Source organism: Hypanus sabinus, chromosome 15, assembly GCF_030144855.1.
Source record: "Hypanus sabinus isolate sHypSab1 chromosome 15, sHypSab1.hap1, whole genome shotgun sequence".
NCBI classification, from domain to species: Eukaryota; Metazoa; Chordata; class Chondrichthyes; order Myliobatiformes; family Dasyatidae; genus Hypanus; species Hypanus sabinus.
This window is the reverse complement of record NC_082720.1, coordinates 82,128,324-82,147,820: the sequence shown is the minus strand read 5'-3', so window position 1 is coordinate 82,147,820 and position 19,497 is coordinate 82,128,324. Positions and strand designations below refer to the sequence as shown.

The 19,497-nt window shown below is 38.5% G+C and overlaps 1 protein-coding gene across 3 annotated transcripts in view; it reads right to left on the bottom strand.

Moving 5' to 3' along the window:
• Positions 1-3,020: 3,020 nt before the first annotated feature.
• The window catches only part of fnip1 (folliculin interacting protein 1), a 99,148-nt gene continuing 82,671 nt past the window's right edge, over positions 3,021-19,497 (bottom strand). For all 3 annotated transcript variants that reach the window (XM_059990599.1, XM_059990601.1, XM_059990600.1), the window contains 4 exons: positions 16,363-16,531; positions 9,310-9,510; positions 7,507-7,622; positions 3,021-5,497 (listed from right to left, as the gene is read on the bottom strand). In XM_059990599.1, the coding sequence (XP_059846582.1) occupies positions 5,419-5,497; positions 7,507-7,622; positions 9,310-9,510; positions 16,363-16,531 (565 nt within the window). In that variant the 3' untranslated portion in view covers positions 3,021-5,418. The remainder of the gene's footprint in view (positions 5,498-7,506; positions 7,623-9,309; positions 9,511-16,362; positions 16,532-19,497) is intronic.

Sequence of the window (19,497 nt, the reverse complement as noted above, 5' to 3'; positions counted from 1 at the left end):
TTGGCCTGAAACATTGACTTTTTACTTTCTTCCTTAAGTGCTGCCTGGTCTGTTGAGTTCCTCCAGCATTTTGTGAGTGTTGCTTCTATGTGTGGTGGAGTATTGACTGGCTGCATCACAGCCTAATAAGGAAACACCATTGCCCTTGAATGGAAAATCCTACATAAATTAATGGATACAACCAATTCCATCATGGATAAAGCCCTCCCCACCATTGAGCACATTTACACAGAGCATTGTTGCAGGAAAGCAGCATCCATCATCAGGGACCCCACTACTCAATTAATGCTCTCTTTTTGCTGCCACTATCAGGAAGGTGGTATAGGAGCTTCAGGACTCGCATCACTAGGTTCAAGAACAGTTAATAGACTTGAGCCATCAGGCTCTTGATCCAAAGGGGATAACTCCACTTGCCCCATCACCAACATGTTCTCATGGATTCACTTTCAAGGACTCTTTATCTCATGTTCATAATATTTATTACTTATTTATTATTATTATTTCTTTCTTTTTGCACACTAGTTGAATGCCCAGTTGGTGCAGTCTTTCATAGATTCTATTATAGTTATTATTCTATTATAGATTTATTGAACATGCCCATAAAAATGATCAGGGTTGCATATGTACTTTGATAATAAATTTACCTTGAACAAATTTCAGTTGGTACATAAGATTCACTCTACCTGCAGGGAGGAGATTATTGAAAGCTTCTTTCCTATTTCCTCTATGGGTGATCTTTCCATACACTTTTCACCCTACTAGTTTCTTTAGAAGAAAGTGCTCGTTCATGTTCTATTTTCCTGTTCTTTAATCTTTAAGCATAGTATTTTGTGATTTAATATGTTATCCATGACAAGAAGATTGCGCGAGTTTAAATCTTCCATTATTCTAATAATTATCCTGACAGTCTCATTTATCAGGGCTAAATAATTTTAGTATGTTTCTTGTATCTCTCCTACCAATGTTAATTGATTGGTGAAAGATTAAAATGTATTTTAAAATCACTGCAGATAACATTTTGTAAACAAATAAACATCTTAAAAATCTTGTTACAGGCCAATGTTGGAAATAGTGCTTCTATGGAAAATAGAATCTCCACAGAGACAGTTTAAAGTCCTGCCTTAGGTACTTTCCCATGGCAAAAGAGACTATAATTATCCACAATAAAGGCTCATATGTTCAAAATATTAGTGAACTGTAACTAGATCTTGACAAGAGTCAACATGCTCAAGGTTAGAGCCAAGAGAATTAAGGAGAAAGATGCAAACAATCCCAGTAGCAAGTAACAAGGACACTTTTATTTGCCTTTTGAGCCATGGGCTATTTTAATTTGTTCTCCTGCTACCTTTTCAGGACTGACTAAACTTCACATCATCTGGGGTGCAATACAGAATTTGTATTGGGGTGTACCACTTCAGACTTTGTATAGGGAGCAAAAAAATTCTTACTTTAAGAGAGCTCACAAAATTAAACAAAACAAGGGAGCAGTAAGTTGCACTAAAAAAATACTAGCATTTGATCTCTTCTACATTTTCCATAAAATCCTGTTGAGAAAGAGAAGACAAACACAGGAAACCTGCATTGTCTGTTTTACAAATGGATAATAAAAATTAAAGTCACTGCTCCTCTGAAGTCAGACAAACTAAACGCCGTGGGATGATCTCAAAAGTAATGGCAAGTGTGGCTGTTGTAATTAACCACAACATTCTTGTACACTGCTGCTGACCCATGCCAAATCCGGCATTCTGGAATATTGAAAGTCAGCTGTGAGGACATCTACAGTTGAAATACTTCCTGGTATTATTTATACATAAATTTTGTCAAGATTGTTTTGCTTGACTTGGTAGCAGTCTATAGTAAATTCTACTTGTGCATTATTTATTTGAAGATAGAGGGGAAAATATTACAGGTCACATTCCAAAATGGTAGATGTACATGGTTGGAAATAAGTGAATATAATAAAGAAAATCATATTACTATTGGAAATACTCAACTTTGAGTTAAAAATATTTAGATTTTCATTTTGGGAGCTTTCCCTTGATGGAAGAAAATAGCAAAATAAAATAAGAAAAAGTTATCAAGAAATGGCCACAGGAACTGAAAGTATGTATTAAAGCATGATAAACTAGTTATGGCAAGTTGTGCTTCATCCTCATTTGAAAGTACATTGTCAGTCTTTCTTTATCATTGGAATGAAATCCTGGCACATCCACCCAAACAGAACTGTGGGAGTACCCAAGGGCTGCTTTAGTTCAAGAAGGCAGCTCACTGCAGTCTGCAAGTGCTGACGGGAATGGGCAATGTTGGCTTTGCCTGATTCATCCAGATTTTAAAAATGAAATGAAAAAAAATATCGAGGATTGAAAGAATGACAAGACTTTTGACTCATACCAGATTCATCAAGCCAGGAAGCCTTCTATCCAATTTACTTAAATACATGTCACAACAATGCAGAGTGGAGTTAGTTGGGAGAAAATGGAGCTGTTGGAAATCTGGGGGAAAGCTAAAAATTCTGGAACTAACTCAACACGTTAGCAGCATTATGTGGAGCCAGGCACAGTTAATGAATCACAACAATGAACCTTCCAGCATTTGCTATTTTAAGAGTGTCGATCAGCTCTTACATGAATATGGACGATTTGCTAGCTTGCCAAGCCAAGGTTGAATGTCCAACTTAATAAGGTGGAACTCACTCGTTTTATCAAGCCCAATTTACTATAGCAGATCTTCTCAAAAATCTTGAAACAACATTCTTCTTTTTGTTATATACAATAAACAATATCAGCAAGCAAGTTCAATGAAACCCACATCTAATTTAATTAAGTTTCAACCTCATGAAGGAGTTTTAAGGAACTTCCATGAAAGTTCATCCCAAAATATTGCTACTAAATTGAAAACACAATCTCAAGAGTGGTATGTAATAAGCTGAATAGTAATCCTCAATGAATTCTCAAATAGTTGGCATTAACTTGTGAAGGAACTACTTGTGTTAAAACAAACTGTAGGCCAAATGCCCAACCTTAATTTTTTCTCATGTATTTATTGCACAGAATTCTCCAAAAGTAACAAATGGTTAATACAATAGTGCACACTGAAAGAAGAATATTTACAGGATGTCCTGGATGTTTTGTGCAGTTTAGACAACTTCCATTTGAGTCAAATAAATTAAAAATACTGTAAGAGACAATTACAATTGACAAAATATTAAATACAATAATATCTTGCTCTTAAATCAGCATTCATGTTGCAATTTAGAAATTACTTTGTAATAGTTATTTTGAAAAATTACACAAAATCTCCCTTAAGACTTTAAAACCATAATGCATGAAAGAAAAGCCTTGTACAAACCCACTGCCCTTAACTACAAGAGGATGAGAAATTAACAGGATTTCTCCCAAGCAATCCAAGTATCCCTTATTAAAGTAAACCAAATACGTTTTTATTATTGTTAGCCCATGCCTTGATGGAAATTTCCTCTGATTAAGGCTGTGATTATATTAACAAAATCAATTCATAGTTCAGAATCTTATGCAGAATAAAGTCCAAGCCATATCAAAGATACTTTATTTTGTACTTTAACGTCACTGTGATGGGTTCAAAAGGCACTCTCATTTTAAATTGCCCTCTCAATCCTTTGTCCGGCTAAGATTTATATTTCCTGTTTCTCCATGCTATATCTTGACCAGAACAGTAAATGGTGTCTGCAATCCTAGCAGATCTGCAATCCTGCAATCCTAGCAATCTGCTAGTGCTGCTATAAAAATTAATCTTCCACTCTCTTAAAGGCTTTAGCTGGAATACTTTTCTATGAATACTGAAGAAAGGGAAAAGAAAATAAAACATAAATAACTCTTGCTGCATCACATAGATACAATTTTGACATCAGTACAAACACCAGGAGTTCCAATGGAAAATATTACTAAATATTTAACTACTTTTCCCCAGAGTGGATGGCTATTTTAAAATATTTTATTTACTTTGGTTTATTGTCTGCATTTCACCCTCATACTACTTCACACCTGAAAGATTTTAGTTGTTATAGTGATGGTCAAACTGGATTGCTAAATGATAGATATCCTTACCCAACATTCCCAATCCACCCTCTGCCTGGTTGGCACTGGGTTCTGAGGATATGTAAAAAGTCTTAGAGAGATTACCCTATTATAAAAACGTTGAAAAATACTGCAAAAATTAATGTAGTTAGGATCATGTACAGAATTCAGTATGGACATGAAAATACGATTGTCTTTTCACTTTATTTTATTCACATGATCAACTAGGAATGCATTAAACCATCCAGAACCAGAACCACATGTTGAAGATGCCTATTCTCACCAGTTAATTAGCTAAAATTTACATTTCTTCTTCCACTTCTAGATTCTTCTCATGAGCTCTACCCACATGTGGTGCCAGTGCCTGAATTTGGTACTTTACTGCATCACTTAGCACCATGAGCTGAATAACATGCATAACATTGGCAGACAAATTATAAATAAAATCCAGCTAATCTAGCATTTGGTAGCAGAGAAATGAGAGCATGTTACATCCCTTGATGCAGAATTAACTGAGGTAGTACAGCATTGAACTGATTTTCCCTCTCCATTACAAAGCATTTTCAAATAAATTTTGGTCAGATTCCTGACTGAAGGTCTGTTACTGATACAAATGAATGAATGTATTGAATTTTTGACTGATCTTTCCTATATGATTTTAACCAAATTGTTGCATCAATGCTTAAATTTTAGAAAGGTGAAGCGAAAGCAATCACAGATAACAATTCCTCTAATTAAAGGCAATAATTAGCACTGTTCAATTCTTGTCAGTTACATCAATATACTTAAAACATTAAAACAGACTTTTTTTTTAAAGTTTATTCTTAAGAGGGTTTTTGTAAAAGTAAACATACAAAACATCTTTCCAAATACTCTGTCCATGGAGTACAAAAAATAAAAATGCGCAAATATGTGCAGGTTCAGTAAAAACAGGAGTTAGTCCGACTTCCCTGAAGTCAAAAAATTTCCATACATGCAACATCATAGTTTTAGATCAAGTCAGAAGAAAAAGCTGAAATTTCTTGCTCTTGGTTTAAAAATGTAGTTGTTCAAATAACGGTTAAACACTGAAAAAGAATATTTCACTATTCTTTTTTTTTGGTCTCCCCTTCCAAAACTTTCTACTTGCTTTAAACAGTTCAACAGTGAGAAAAATAACTGTTTTGCTCAGTACCAATCTTCTTCCTTCTACCAAGGTGATATTCTTCTGTGGCATTTTCATGCCGTTAAGATGCAAGGACCTTGCCATATAAGACAAGAACATAGGATTACACGCATGGAAAATGTAAATATTTTGGTGTTGTCTTCCATTCTGTGCAGTCATTTCCTTTTTCAAATGTTTAACATAACTTGGCAATCAGGAAATTCAAAGCAATATCTGGGCCACATACGGAGAATGAGTGCTCGCTACAGCTGCCAGCAAGGGCAGGTCACTGGATTCAATCCTATGAAAGAAGAAAACATGAGTAATTTTACTTCAGAGTTCCAGAAAGCAAATTAAGTATTTGTGTATTCCTTCACCTTATGCATTTGGAAGCTTTTGTTTAAAGAGGGGCAAAAATAGCTTTCTAGTCTATTCTAGTTCAAATTGACACAGACATATGCATCTTTACCTTAACAAGACACTGAGCTTTCTCTATCCAATGCACTTCATTAACCAAAATTAAGCTTGCTAAGTTTCTGGATCTTGACTTTAATTTTAATTTAGATACTGCGCCAAACTGGTCCTTCTGCCCAACTAGCCATTTCGCCCAACAACCTAATCGCAGGATAATTTACAACAACCTATTAGCCTACCAACTGGTATATCGTTGGATTATGGGAGGAAATCGGAGCACCCGGAGGAAACCTATATACACACGGGAAGGATGTACAAACTTCTTAAACAGATGACGCCAAAATTGAACTCCAAATTCTGATGCACTGTACTGTAACAGAGTTGCACTAACTGCTACGCTGCCATGGTGCCTCAGCATTGAGTGTGATGCTATTACAGCTTGGGGCAATGTAGTTAGGAGTTCAATTCCAGCATCCTCTGTAAGCAATATCTGTACATCCTCACAATGGAATGCATCGGTTTTCCCCGGGGGCTCCAGTTTCCTTCCACAGTCCAAAGACATATTGGGTAAGTTAATTGGTCATTGTAAATTGTTTCTTGATTAGGTTAGGGTTAAATCGGTGTTGTTGGGAGTTGCTGGGGCGGTGAGGTTTAAAGTACCAGAAGGGCCTACTCTGTGCTGAAATAAATACAAAGGTCCATTTGTTTAAGTCAAACATGGCACTGAGAGGAAACAAAATAAGCCTTGGGTTACAGGAAAATAAGTAAACAAAATTGTCAGTTATTGTTTCTGATTGTTAATCAATAAAACTGGTGGTTGTTAAACAAAATAAATGACAAAAAGTTTTCAGGTTTTTAAAAAAAATATATTACTACAAGGAAAGGAACCTCCAGTCTTTAATCAATTTGATATACAAATGCTCTCCCAGTCCCCCATTAGGTGGTGGACTAAATTATCTGGCAGAAAGTAAAATTTAAAGGGTGGAGGGGAGGTGGGAGATTTTCCACATCCACACTCTCAACTTTTATTTATTATTATATAACGTGAAGTATACAGTCAATGGCTGACAAGGTTGTAGCTAAATATGATAGCTGTAGCTGAAAAGGTTACAAAGGAAATGAAATCAAAACCCAAATACAAATGGAACTTTACAGTAAATCATTGAGGTACATTAAAAAATGTGCCTTTGCATGGAACTGAATAAATAATTTAGAAAAAAAGTTGAGGGAAAATTAAGAACACCCCTGGAAGATACTTGCAGCACAGTGGCATATTGTTGATGCCACACTGTCCCAGTGACCTGACTTGTGGCATCTGTGTGGAATTTATACATTTTTCCTGTGATCCCACCACTACACGTTCCTGTTGTTTTGAATATCAGAACCTGGGGGAGATTTGTTAGAAATGTGAACAGTATAAAATGATGCTTAATGGTTGGCCTAGACTAATTAGGTCAAAGTGCCTGTTTCTGAGGTGTATCATTCCAAGTCAGAGTCTTGATACTTGTGTAATGTGCCACTCTATCACTCATTCCCCAAAAGACTTTAAATTTAAACTAGGTCTTCACTTGCAGCAAGAAAGGTGAAATAAATGACACTAGAGATCATGACAGATAACCTTGGGATCTTGCTAGTTTAAGTGACTTAACTGATACCACCAGTGAGTGTGTACATTTGAAATCAGCTAAAATAGGGGAAAGGAAGTTACAACAGACAAATATAGAAATAATTTGGTTGATATCAATTAATGCCCTTATTAAGACTGTGACTCAGAGCATTACAACATAGGTGGATGACATATTTTCTGTAAAAGTTTCCTCTTCATGTGGAATTTAAAAAAAACAGCTGGAATAATGGCATACATAATTCACTGCTTGAAAGATTAAAACTCCTTACCCCAAAACCATACCCAATTCCTTCACATGAACTCTCATTTGGCCCTTCAGATATTCTGACAACATCTTGCTTTTGAAATATAGCTCCTGCAAGCGATCTTCTAGGTGCATTATACACTATATATAAACAAATACAGATTAATTCAATATTAATCCTTTTTAATATTTAAGACAAGTTGTGAAGATTCTTGGCAGTCTGCTCATGACTAGCACAATGAAATACATAATGTCTTTATGAACAGCTGGTGTAAGTGTTAGGAGGGGAGCAGCTGCCTTTTGCATGAAAATCAGATCTACAACCAGAACTAATTACTGGAATGTTAAAGGAGAAGAGCTTCTATTTAGTTCCTAGTTGTGAAGTGAAGATGCCCCAAATTAAAGGTTAGTGTTGTTTGGGGGACAACAGAACAATAAAGATGTTACAAAAAACTGATTTGTTCCGAATCAATTTCTCTAACTCATTTGCAATGAATTTCCCCAAGCCCCCACTTATCTTATCCTCTAATCACTGGTACGGCCTTGTAAAATGTATTCTTTTCCTCAGATCTGCAATTTCATCCCAATAACCATGACCAAACCTGGCTTTACCAGCAACCATTCAGCAAATTTGACCAGATGATGACTTGCTATCACAGCAACAGTCCAAATACCTTCTGGTGGAGTTTTACTTATTCCTGATTACAAACATCTTTTTAGAATCCAAATGTACAGTACTGTGTAAAAGTGTTAGGCACATTTATATATATATATATATACACACATACACACACACATACATATACACTAAGACTTTTGCACAGTACTGTGGTTGCAAACATGGAATGTAGAGTGAATTTGTAAATATGGCGGGAGCAAAAGATGTTGGGAACAGCGAGGGTAGAGCGCCACTGGAGGGATGTGGGACAGATAGCAGAAAAGGAGTGCCAGAGGGGGAATTTGGGGGGGGGGGGGGTGGGTGCACACACCCAGCCCTGAGACACCAGGCAAGATCATTTGATTCCAAACAGTTGCTTTATTGATCATTACAGAACGTTTCTCTGGTGCTTTCCACTCCCTCCCCTCTTCCCAACCATGATTCCCCTCTCCCTGGCCCCTTCCCACTCACAATCCACAATACAGACCCATATCAGAATCAGGTTTATCATTACACACAAACCCCCAAAACTTTTGTACAGTACCATATATAATTGGTTTCTTTGAAATTAATTTGATCATTCTTCAAAAATAAAGCAAAGGGCATTTCTTCATTTCCAGCCTCCTTTCAATTTGCCCATGCTCTTAATCTACAAGATTTAGTCCCATCTTTCTATCTTCTGAAACTTTTTGACTAAGTTTCTTCTTTTGGCCATTCTGCTGCCAAAATCATTAGCCTCTTTACTTAGATGTAATAATTAAAACAACATTCACTGCTTTAAAAAAGGTTTATTTCTTTTCTGCATGTATCATCATTCCTAAAGTGCACTAGTGTTACACTATCACACAAGATAAACAGGCACATTGGAGGCAGAAGCAGTTTGAATTTTTTTTGGGTCCCCTAGTACAATTCTAAAATAGGATTTGGTTGCTGCTTTAGATATACACATCATTTCCTGGTAACAGGCTTTAGAATAGATTTACACATTTATTAACTTGTGGTTCTATTGAGATGAGTGATCAACTGCAATTGTGGAGTTTAAGGATGATGGAAGCTAGATGTGAACGTAGTCAATAGCAGCCGTGATACTTTGTTTGACTTGATATTTTATTTTATATCTGAATAAACCTCAAATAAGATAAAAGATCGCTCCCAGTCTTGAATACTTACAAAGTTTGGAGACAGATTTAGTTTGTAAAGTTGTAGAGTGGAATGAAGTAGGTTAGACACTAAACTGGATACAAGTACTTCTTTCCCTAGTTTGTTGCTGTCCGTGACACGTCTCTGGCTACTTGCAACCTGGACTGTCCACTTATCCATATCTGCGATAATGCAAATTGCTTCTGCTATCGGTTCATCCAACACAGGATGCTGAGCAGAAAAAGAACGTAGAATGGTTAATACATTCTCTATCTTGGAGCACTAAACATAATGAAATCCTAAAATCAACGTCATCATACCAAATCTGCACTGGCAAATATTGGGAACATATCATCCATCTTCTAACATGGAGGAAAAATATTGTTTACTTTTAATATTTTGTAAACAACAGTTCCTTTCTTCTTACAAGTTGGTAGTAACAGAGTCTTTTGTAAATTAAGTGCATAAATAGCATACAAGAGATTATTTACTGTACAATCTAGAGTACTAATAACATAACTTATAATCTGAAGACACATTCCTCCCACATCATTTGAGTAACTTGAAGTCAATTGATTAAATTTATCTGGAACAGGAGAAAGTCCAGAGATGCTGGGAATCCAAAGCAACTCGTACGAAATGCTAGAGGAACTCAGGTCAGGCATCAATGGAAATGAGTAAACAGTTGACATTTCAGGCTGAGACCCCTCATCAGGACTGAGAAGGAAGGGTGGGGGGTAGTGGTGGTGAAGAGAGATGCCAGACTGAAGTGGGGAAGTGGGGTGGTGGGGAAGGAAGTTAGCTGGAAGGTGATAGGTGAAGCCAGGTGGCTGGGAAAGGTAAAGGGCTGAAGAAGTAGTAATCTGCTTGGAGAACGGGAAAGAAGGTGAGGTAATGGGCAGGTGAGAAGAGGTAAAAGGTAAGAGTGGGAAACAGAGGAGGGGGTGGAGGTATTTTGTTTTTTAAAAACAGAAGGGGAAATTGATATTCATGGCATCAGGTTGGAGCCTACCAAGACGGAATATAAAGAGTTGCTCCTCCAACCTGAGGATGGCCTCATCTTAGCATACGAGGAAGGCCATGAACTGATATGTTGGAATGGGAATGGGAATTGGAATTAAAATTAAAATGCTTTGCTACTGGATAGTTCCACTTGTGGCAGATGAAGTGGAAATGCTTGACAGAGTAATCCCCCAATTTACTGCAGGTTTCACCAATGAAGAGGAGGCTGCAATGGGAGCATCAGACACAACAGAAGACCCCAGCAGATTTACAGGTTTGGTGTTGCCTTAACCTGGAAGCTCAGATAAATTATCTGGAATCTCATATCAATAAAAGCCACATGAAGCTAGCACATTTGAAATGGAAAAGATTTGTTGTCCTTTGGAAATAAAAATACTGCAGATGATGGAAATGGAAACTGAATGGCCTGATATGACGTGGGATTACATGGAAGATTGAAAAGCAGCAAGCTGGCTGCATGTCCAGAGACCTGAGTTCTTTGGGCACAGAGCTCGGAAAAAGCAACGCAACAGATTAACACCATAAATCGGCAAGTTGTTTGTTATGTCTCCTCTCTCGCTGTGAAACAGGGACTTGCCTTTTTCCCTCATTAGGGAGAGAGAGCAAGCCTATGGTATGTCAAATTACCGGGTGAACGAGTAGTCTTTGGGGTACTGCAAGTCTGTGTCTTTGTTGATGCTTTGCTGCATGCTTGAGTGCTCGATGGAGGGTGTAGATGCTTTTTTGCTGGGGGGGGGAGGGTCGTTGTTTTGCTGCTGCTTGTGTGTGGGAGGGGGGAGTTGGGGTGTGGGCTTTGGAATTCTAACATTTAACTGTCATTCATTCTTTGGTGCACTCCTGTTCTTGTGGATGTTTGTGAAGAAAAAGAACTTCAGGATGTGTATTGGTTACATTTCTTTGATATTAAATGTACCTACTGAAAATGTTGGAAATACTCAGCAACTTGGGCAGTGAAGACAAAAACAGAGTAAATGTTTCAGGTCAAAGACCAGAAAGTGAAAATTTAGGAAAGAGGCAAATTTAAACCACTGTTTCTCTTGTCATAGAATCTATTGATCGTACCTCTTGTGATGTTAAGTGAAACCTTTAAACTATGGGGCTCATTTTTGGCTGCTACTTGAAACAGCCGAACAATTTAATTATGTTATAGATGGCAAATTCTGATAGGACACACAGTAAATGGCAGGGACCTTGAGGAACTTGATTGAAAAGGCATCTCATGGTGCAAGTCCATGGCTTGTTGAATGTGGTGACACTGATGGATAGGGCAGCAAAAGCAGCACAAGCAGCACTGAAATGCTTGCCTTCATGGCCAAAGCATTGAGCACAACACACGTACTCAACAGTGCTTGGGTTAATGAACGTAGTTCTGGCCACCACGCTACAGAAAGGGTGTAGTAGCAATAGATGTAAAGAAAATTCACCAGGATGTTACCTGGAATGTGGGACAGTAATTATATGGAGAGATTGAATAGGCTGGGTTCATTCTCTTTGGAACATAAGGAGCTAAGGGGTGATCTATATATAGTGTTCTTAGTGTGAGATGTGGGAACTCTGGAAAACCTCCAGCCTCTCCGATAACCACATCTGCATCAGGTGCATCAAGCTGCAGCTCGATGGCCTTTAGCTTATAGGGGAGACTGAGGAAGTGATAGTTAGGAGCTACAGGGAGATAGTCACCCCTAGGCTGCAGGAGGCAGGTAACTGTGTGACTGTCAGGAGAAGGAAGGGAAATGGGCAGCCAGTGCAGAGTACCCCTGTGGCTATTCCCCTCAAAATAAAGTGTACCATTTTGGATACTGTTGAGGGGGACAACCTACCAAGGGGAGCTGCAGTGAATAGGTCTCTAGTACTGAGTCTGGTGCTGTGACTCAGATGAGAAGAGGTGAAGAGGACTACAGCAGTGATTGGAGTTACCACAGTTAGAGGAAAAGAGATGATATTTTGTGGAGAGATACCCTGATGGTATGTTGCCTCCAAGATGCTGGGGTCAGGGGGATGCATCGGATTGGATCCACAGCATTCTAAAGGGGAAGAGTGCAGAAGTCTTGGTACATGCTGGCACCAATGACATTGGTAGGAAAGGCAAGGATGTCCTGACGAGTGATTTTAGGGAGTTAGCTGAAAAGCAGGGCTGACAGAGTAGTATTTTCTGGATTTCTGCCTGTGCTACGCACCAATAAGGTCAAAAAGAGGCACAATTGGCAGATGAATGCATAGCTGAGGAACTGGTGCAGGTGGTAGGGGTTCAGATTTATGGATCATTGAGATCTTTTCTGCTAAAGGTATGAACTGTAAAAAGGGACATGCTACACCTGAACCTGAGGGCAACCAATATCCTTGTGGGCAGGTTTGCTAGAGCTGTTTGGCAGGGTTTAAACTAATTTAGCAGGAGGATGGGACCCAGAGCGAAAGGGCTGAGAATGAGGCAGTAGGTTTACAAACAGAGGCAAAGTGTAGTGACACTGTAAGGAGAGGGTGATGATAGGGCAAAACTGCAGCCAATGGGATGAGTTGCAAAGTAAAAGGTGCACAAAATCCAGAGAGGTAAATACGGGACTGAAGGTGTTATATTTGAATACATGCAGTACATGGGAATAAAGCAGATAAACTTGTAGCGCGGTTAAAGATTGGCATATATGTCGTTGTGGACGTCACTGACTTGTGGCTGAAAGTAGTTTATAGCTGGGAGCTTAATATCCAAGGATACACACTGGATCGAAAGGTCAAGCAGGTAGGCAGAATGGGTGGGGTGGCTCTTTTGGTAAAAATGAAATCAAATCCTTAGAAAGCGGTGACAAAGGATGGGAAGGTGTAGAATCATTATGGATAGAGTTAAGAAACAGCAAAGATAAAAAGCCCCTGATGGGAGATAAGATACAGGCCTGCAAATAGTAGCAAGGATGTGGGCTACAAATTACAATGGGAAACAGAAACTGCATGTCAAAAGAGCAATAGTCACGGAGTATTTCAATATACAGGTAGATTGGGAAATTTTGGTTGGTGCTGGATCCCAAGATAGCTTTTTAAAGCAGCTCGTAGTTCAGCTCACTTGGGGATCAAGTATTCTGGACTGGGGCTGTGCAATGAATCAGAATTAGAGAGCTTAAGGTAAAAGAACCCTTCAGGGAAAGTGATCATAAAATTCACCCCAAAATTTCAGTGAGAGAAGCTAAAGTCAGATGTATCAGTATTACAGGAGAGTAAAGGGAATTACAGAGGCTTGAGGGAAATGGTGACCAAAGTTGATCGCAAGGGGTCACCAGCAGGGATGGCGGCAATGGCCAAGTTTCTGGGAGCAATTCACAGGATGGATCCATCCAAAAGAAGAAATTTTCTAAAGGCAGGATGATGCAATAGTGGCTGACAAGGGAAGTCAAAACCAACATAAAAGCCCAAGGGAGGACAAAATTAAAGGGAAACTAGAAGACTGGGAAGCTTTTTAAAACCAACAGAAGGGAAATAAAAAAAAGTCATAAAGGCAGTAAAGATGGAAGATGAAAGTAAGCTAGCCAATACAAAAAGTTCCTTCAGATACATAAATAGGAAAAGAGTGACGAGAGTAGGTATCGGACTGCTGGGAAATGAAGCTGAAGAGGTAGTAATGGGGTACAAGGAAATGACAGACAAACTGAATACGTATTTTGCATCAGTCTTCACCGTGGAAGACACTAGCAGTATGGTGGAAGTTCAGGAGTGTCGGGGGCAGAAGTGAGTGCAATTGCCACTACTAGAGAGGAGGTACTTGGGAAGTTGAAAGGTCTAAAGGTAATTATATCACCTGGACGAGATGGTGTGCACCCTGGCATTCTGAAAGAGGTGGCTGAAGAGATTGTGGAAGCATTAGTGATGGTCTTTCAAGAATCAATAGATTCTGGCATGGTTGCAAAGGACTGGAAAATTACAAATGTCACCCCTCTCTTCAAGAAGGGAGAGATGCAGAAGAATGGAAACTATAGGTCAGTTAGTCTGACCTGAATGGTTGGGAAGAAGTTGGAATCGATTATTAAGGATGAGGTCTCAGGGTACTTGGATGCACATAGATAAAATAGGCTGTAGTCAGCATTTTTTCATCAAGGGGAAATCCTGCCTGACAAATCCTTTGGAATTCTTTGGAGAAATAACTACCAAGATAGACAAAGGAGAATTGGTAGATGTTGCGTACTTTTATTTTCAGAAGGCCTTTGAGAAGGTGCCACATGAGGCTGCTTAACAAACTATGAGCCTACGATATTACAGGAAAGCTTCAAGCATGGACAGAACATTAGCTGAATGGTAGGAGATAATGAATGGGAAAAAAGAGAGCCCTTTCTGGTTGGTTGCCAGTGACTAGTGGTGTTCCACAAGTGTCTGTGTTGGGACATACTCTTTTTACATTATATGTCAAATGTTTGGATAATGGAATTGATGGTTTTGTGGCCAAGTTTGTGGGTGATACAAAGTTAGGTGGAGGGACAGGAAATGTTGAGGAAACAGAGAGGCTGCAGAAGGAATTAGACAGATTAGGAGAATGGGCAAAGTAGTGGCAGATGGAACACAATATCAGGAAATGTATGCTGATGCACTTTGGTAGAAGATATTAAAGCATAGACAATTTTCTAAATGGAGAGAAAATACAAAAATCTGTGGTGCAGAGGGAATTGGGAGTCCTTGAACAGGATTCCCAAAAGGTTAATTTCCAGGTTGAGTTGTACTCAGTGGAATTCAGAAGAATGAGGGGTGGGGGTCCCATTGAAACCTATCAAATGGATTCAACAGTGGCTGGATGGGAGATGCCAGAGAGTACTGGTGGATAACTGTTTGTCAGGTTGGAGGCCAGTGACTAGTGATGTGCCTCAGGGATCTGTACTGGGTCCAATGTTGTTTGTCATATACATTAATGATCTGGATGATGGGGTGGTAAATTGGATTAGTAAGTATGCAGATGATACTAAGGTAGGTGGCATTGTGGATAATGAAGTAGGTTTTCAAAGCTTGCAGAGAGATTTAGGCCAGTTAGAAGAATGGGCTGAATGATGGCAGATGGAGTTTAATGCTGTTAAGTGTGAGATGCTACATTTTGGTAGGAATAATCCAAATAGGACATACATGGTAAATGGTAGGGCATTGAAGAATGCAGTAGAACAGAGTGATCTAGGAATAATGATGCATAGTTCCCTGAAGGTGGAATCTCATGTGGATAGGGTGGTGAAGAAAGCTTTTGGTATGAGGGCCTTTATAAATCACAGCATTGAGTATAGGAGTTGGGATGTAATATTAAAATTGTACAAGGCATTGGTAAGGCCGAATTTGGAGTATTGTGTACAGTTCTGGTCACCAAATTATAGGAAAGATATTAACAAAATAGAGAGAGTACAGAGAAGATTTACTAGAATGTTACCTGGGTTTCAGCATCTAAGTTACAGGGAAAGGTTGAACAAGTTAGATCTTTACTCTTTGGAGCGTAGAAGGTTGAGGGGGGGACTTGATAGAGGTTATTTAAAATTATGAGCGGGAGATAGAGTTGATGTGGATAGGCTTTTTCCATTGAGAGTAGGGGAGATTCAAACAAGAGGATACGAGTTGAGAGTTAGGGGGCAAAAGTTTAAGGGTAACATGAGGGGGAATTTCTTTACTCAGAGAGTGATAACTGTGTGGAACGAGCTTCCAGTAGAAGTGGTAGAGGCAGGTTTGGTATTGTCATTTAAAGTAAAATTGGATAGGTATATGGACAGGAAAGGAATCTGTGAATCTGTGTAAATTATTGCCACAGGAGGCTGTAGAGGCTGTCATTGGGCATACTTAAAGCAAAGGTTGAGAGATTCTTCATTATTTAGTACATGAAGGGTTATGGGGGAAAAAAGCAGGGGGGCTGAGAGGGAAATGGATCAGCTATGATGAAATCCAAGTGAAGACTCATTGGGCCAACTGGCCTAATTTTGCTCTTGTATCTTATGGTGATTTATTAATGTGAATTAATAGTGGCTTGCTATAACAGTGTCAGTGATAGATCTTTTCCATTAAAAAAAAAACTATTTTGGACATTGTAAAAGAAAGTGAGCAGCATCATGGATGACATACCTGAACAGCATGTGTTAGATCTGAGGGCAAACACTGCTTTAATCTCTCATCACTGCCTGTTCCATGCAAAACAAAGTCTGATACATAATGAGGGCAATAACCACCGAAAAGAGACCTTCCAAAATTTGCTATGCTGGGTTTGTTGCAGTTTATTTCAATTGCATTTGATCTATAGGGAGGGAAAAGAACAATTAAAGAACAATCAGGTTTCGGTAAAAAGTTAAGCAGCTGATCACCACTGAGTACATCTACATGGAGCACCATCGTGGAAAATCCAACATCAAGGACCCCCACTATCCAGGCCATGCTCTCTTCTTGCTGTTGCCATTAGGGAGGTGGGTACAGGACCCTCAAGACTCACATCTCCAGGCTCAGGAACAGTTATTACCCCTCAACCATCAGGCTCTTGAACCAGAGGAGATAACTTGACTCACTCCACAGTAAACTGTTCCCACAACCTATGGACTCACTTTCAAGGACTCTTTATCTCTCTTTCTCAACATTTATTGTCTGTTTATTTTTATCATTATGTTTACTTTTTTTCTTTCTTTTTGTATTTGCTCAGATTATCTTTTGCACATTAGTTCTTTTGTCTAATTGTGCACAGTCTTTCGTTGATTGTATTGTGTTTCTTTGTATTAATTTATAATATCCACAAGAACAATGAACCTCAGGGTTCTATATGGTGACATACATGTACTTTGACAATAAATTTATTTGAACTTTGATCTCTTGAAATTTGCTTTCATGTTTCTTTTTACATTGTATTTGCTTTCTTGTTTCTGAAGCTGAAACCCATGTTGTGAGTAGCCCAATGTGAGTGGAGACACTGCAGTCAAACAAGGACCCACAATGTAAATATTAAAGCAGGGATATAGGCACATAGTGTTCACTTGATTGGGTACACCTGTTTATGTAAATATCTAATCAGTCAATCATGAGGCAGAAATGGAAAGCACAAGAGCATGCAGACATGGTCAGGAGGTTCAGTTGTTGCTCAGGTCAAATGTCGTAATGGGGATGAAATGCGATTTAAGTGACTGACTGTGGAATGACTCTTGGTGCCTGATGGGGTAGCTTGAGTATCTCAGAAATTGTTAATCTCCTGGAATTTTCATGCACAACAGTTTCTATTGTTTACAAAGAATGATGTGAAGAAAAATCCAGTGAGCAGCAGTTCTGTAGGCAAGAACACCTTGTTCATGAGAGGGGTGGGATGAGAATGGCCAGACTGGTTCAAGGTGGCAGTAAATCAAATAACGATGCATTACAACAATAATGTGCAGAAGAGCATCTCTGAACACACATCAAATCTTGAAGTGGACGCCCTACAGCAGCAGAAATTCATGAATATATGGAAATACACTCAGCAGCCACTTTATAAGGTACTTCTTCAATGTAATAGTGGCCACTGTGTAGGTAAAAAAGTTAAGCAATTGCTGAAGTTTACTTCTTTCTGAAGCAGAAACCTACATTGTAAGAAACAGGATGTGACTGGAGATACTTTGGAGACAAACAAGGATCTACAGCATAACTATTATAATGGAGATATATAAATATATAACCAGGTTAATCCTTTAAGTTTCTCTATTCACGATTAAGAATTAATTAACTACTCTGGTAAGATAATTTTGTTATATACAACCGATTAACTATTGAACTGTTGATTCTGCTTCGAACCTGGAGGTATCTGTGTCATTCATTCAGAATGAAAAGTGACTCCTATTTCATGGATTTAATGCAGTTGTCAATTCACAGGTTTATCATATCCAGAATTCTGGGTATAACAAAGAATAAAGCCTGTGCTTAAGTTTTACTTTAAAAAAAACATTTACAGGGTCTTTATAATTCATGGAGGATCAAACCACGTGCCAAAAGTTTTAAAATTAACTCAACAGCAAGGTTAGCAAGGTAGTGAAATGGTTGAATGATAAACTGAAATTCATCTGTCCTCAACTGACCTAAGTACTTCATAGTATTCCTGTTCCGTTCAGAAACTGATTTGTAAATCATTAACAGAATTTCACCCCGTCCCTGCCCAAGGGAATTTTCATAAACAAGAGAAAATCTGCAGATGCCGGAAATCCAAGCAACACACTCAAAATGCTGGAGAAACTCAGCAGGCCAGGCAGCATCTATGGAAAGAAGTACAGTTGACGTTTCAGCACGAAATGTCAACTGTACTCCCCCCCCACCCCCACTGCCTAGTCTGCTGAGTTTCTACAGCATTTTGTGTATGTTGCTCCAAAGGAATTTTAAATGCACAGCTATGATTTGTTTTTATTAGGAAATGTTTCATTAATATGATTGATCTACTTGAGGGTGTTTTGAGACATAAGACACCCAAGAAACTCTCTTTCCCGTCCAATTTCTAAAAGTACGCTATATAGAACATTCTGTGCTCAGTTATTGGACAGATATACTGCAGAGTTTCCATTAAAAACAGCAAATCCTACAAACATTTAAGTTACAGAACTGCAACTTTTTTTTGTTACGTTAGTCATTGAAACAACAGAATGCGCTTGACAGCAGCAGCAAAAATGAAAGTGGAAAACTATAAATAATAAATGATTCCTAATCTTATACATCATGTAGAAGACGAAAGTTCAACATGTAATTTGCAGAGCCAAGTTCACCCTCCAGTCTCAGGCAGCAAATGTCAATTTACAAGACAGACCCAATCTAAATAATGTTTTGTATACTGATGATATTTTTCCCATCAGGATTCTGAACTACACCCTCTACAGCCAATAAAGAGCTATTCTGTAGTCACATGTATATATAATAAACTACTTCCGGTCCTGAATTTTTAAACACTGACTAAGGTTGCGTTTGAAAGTGAGAATCATTCTTTGAAGCCTACCAACATTCTTATGTAGTAGCAATAATAATTTTTGCTGAAAATGCAGAAAGTGAACTTTGCCTCACATGAAATAAACTCTTGCATCCACTGCTTGATTGCCTGTTGCAACATCACAATCGTATCAATCATTCCCCATTATAAAATTTCATATCTATATTTATAGCTGCTATTGTTCCAACAATAAAATTACCATCCTTCACTACAGAGAAATTTCATATTCTGAATCCACTTTCTGAACTGAAACAATGCCAGTACTTTCAATTAATGTCTAC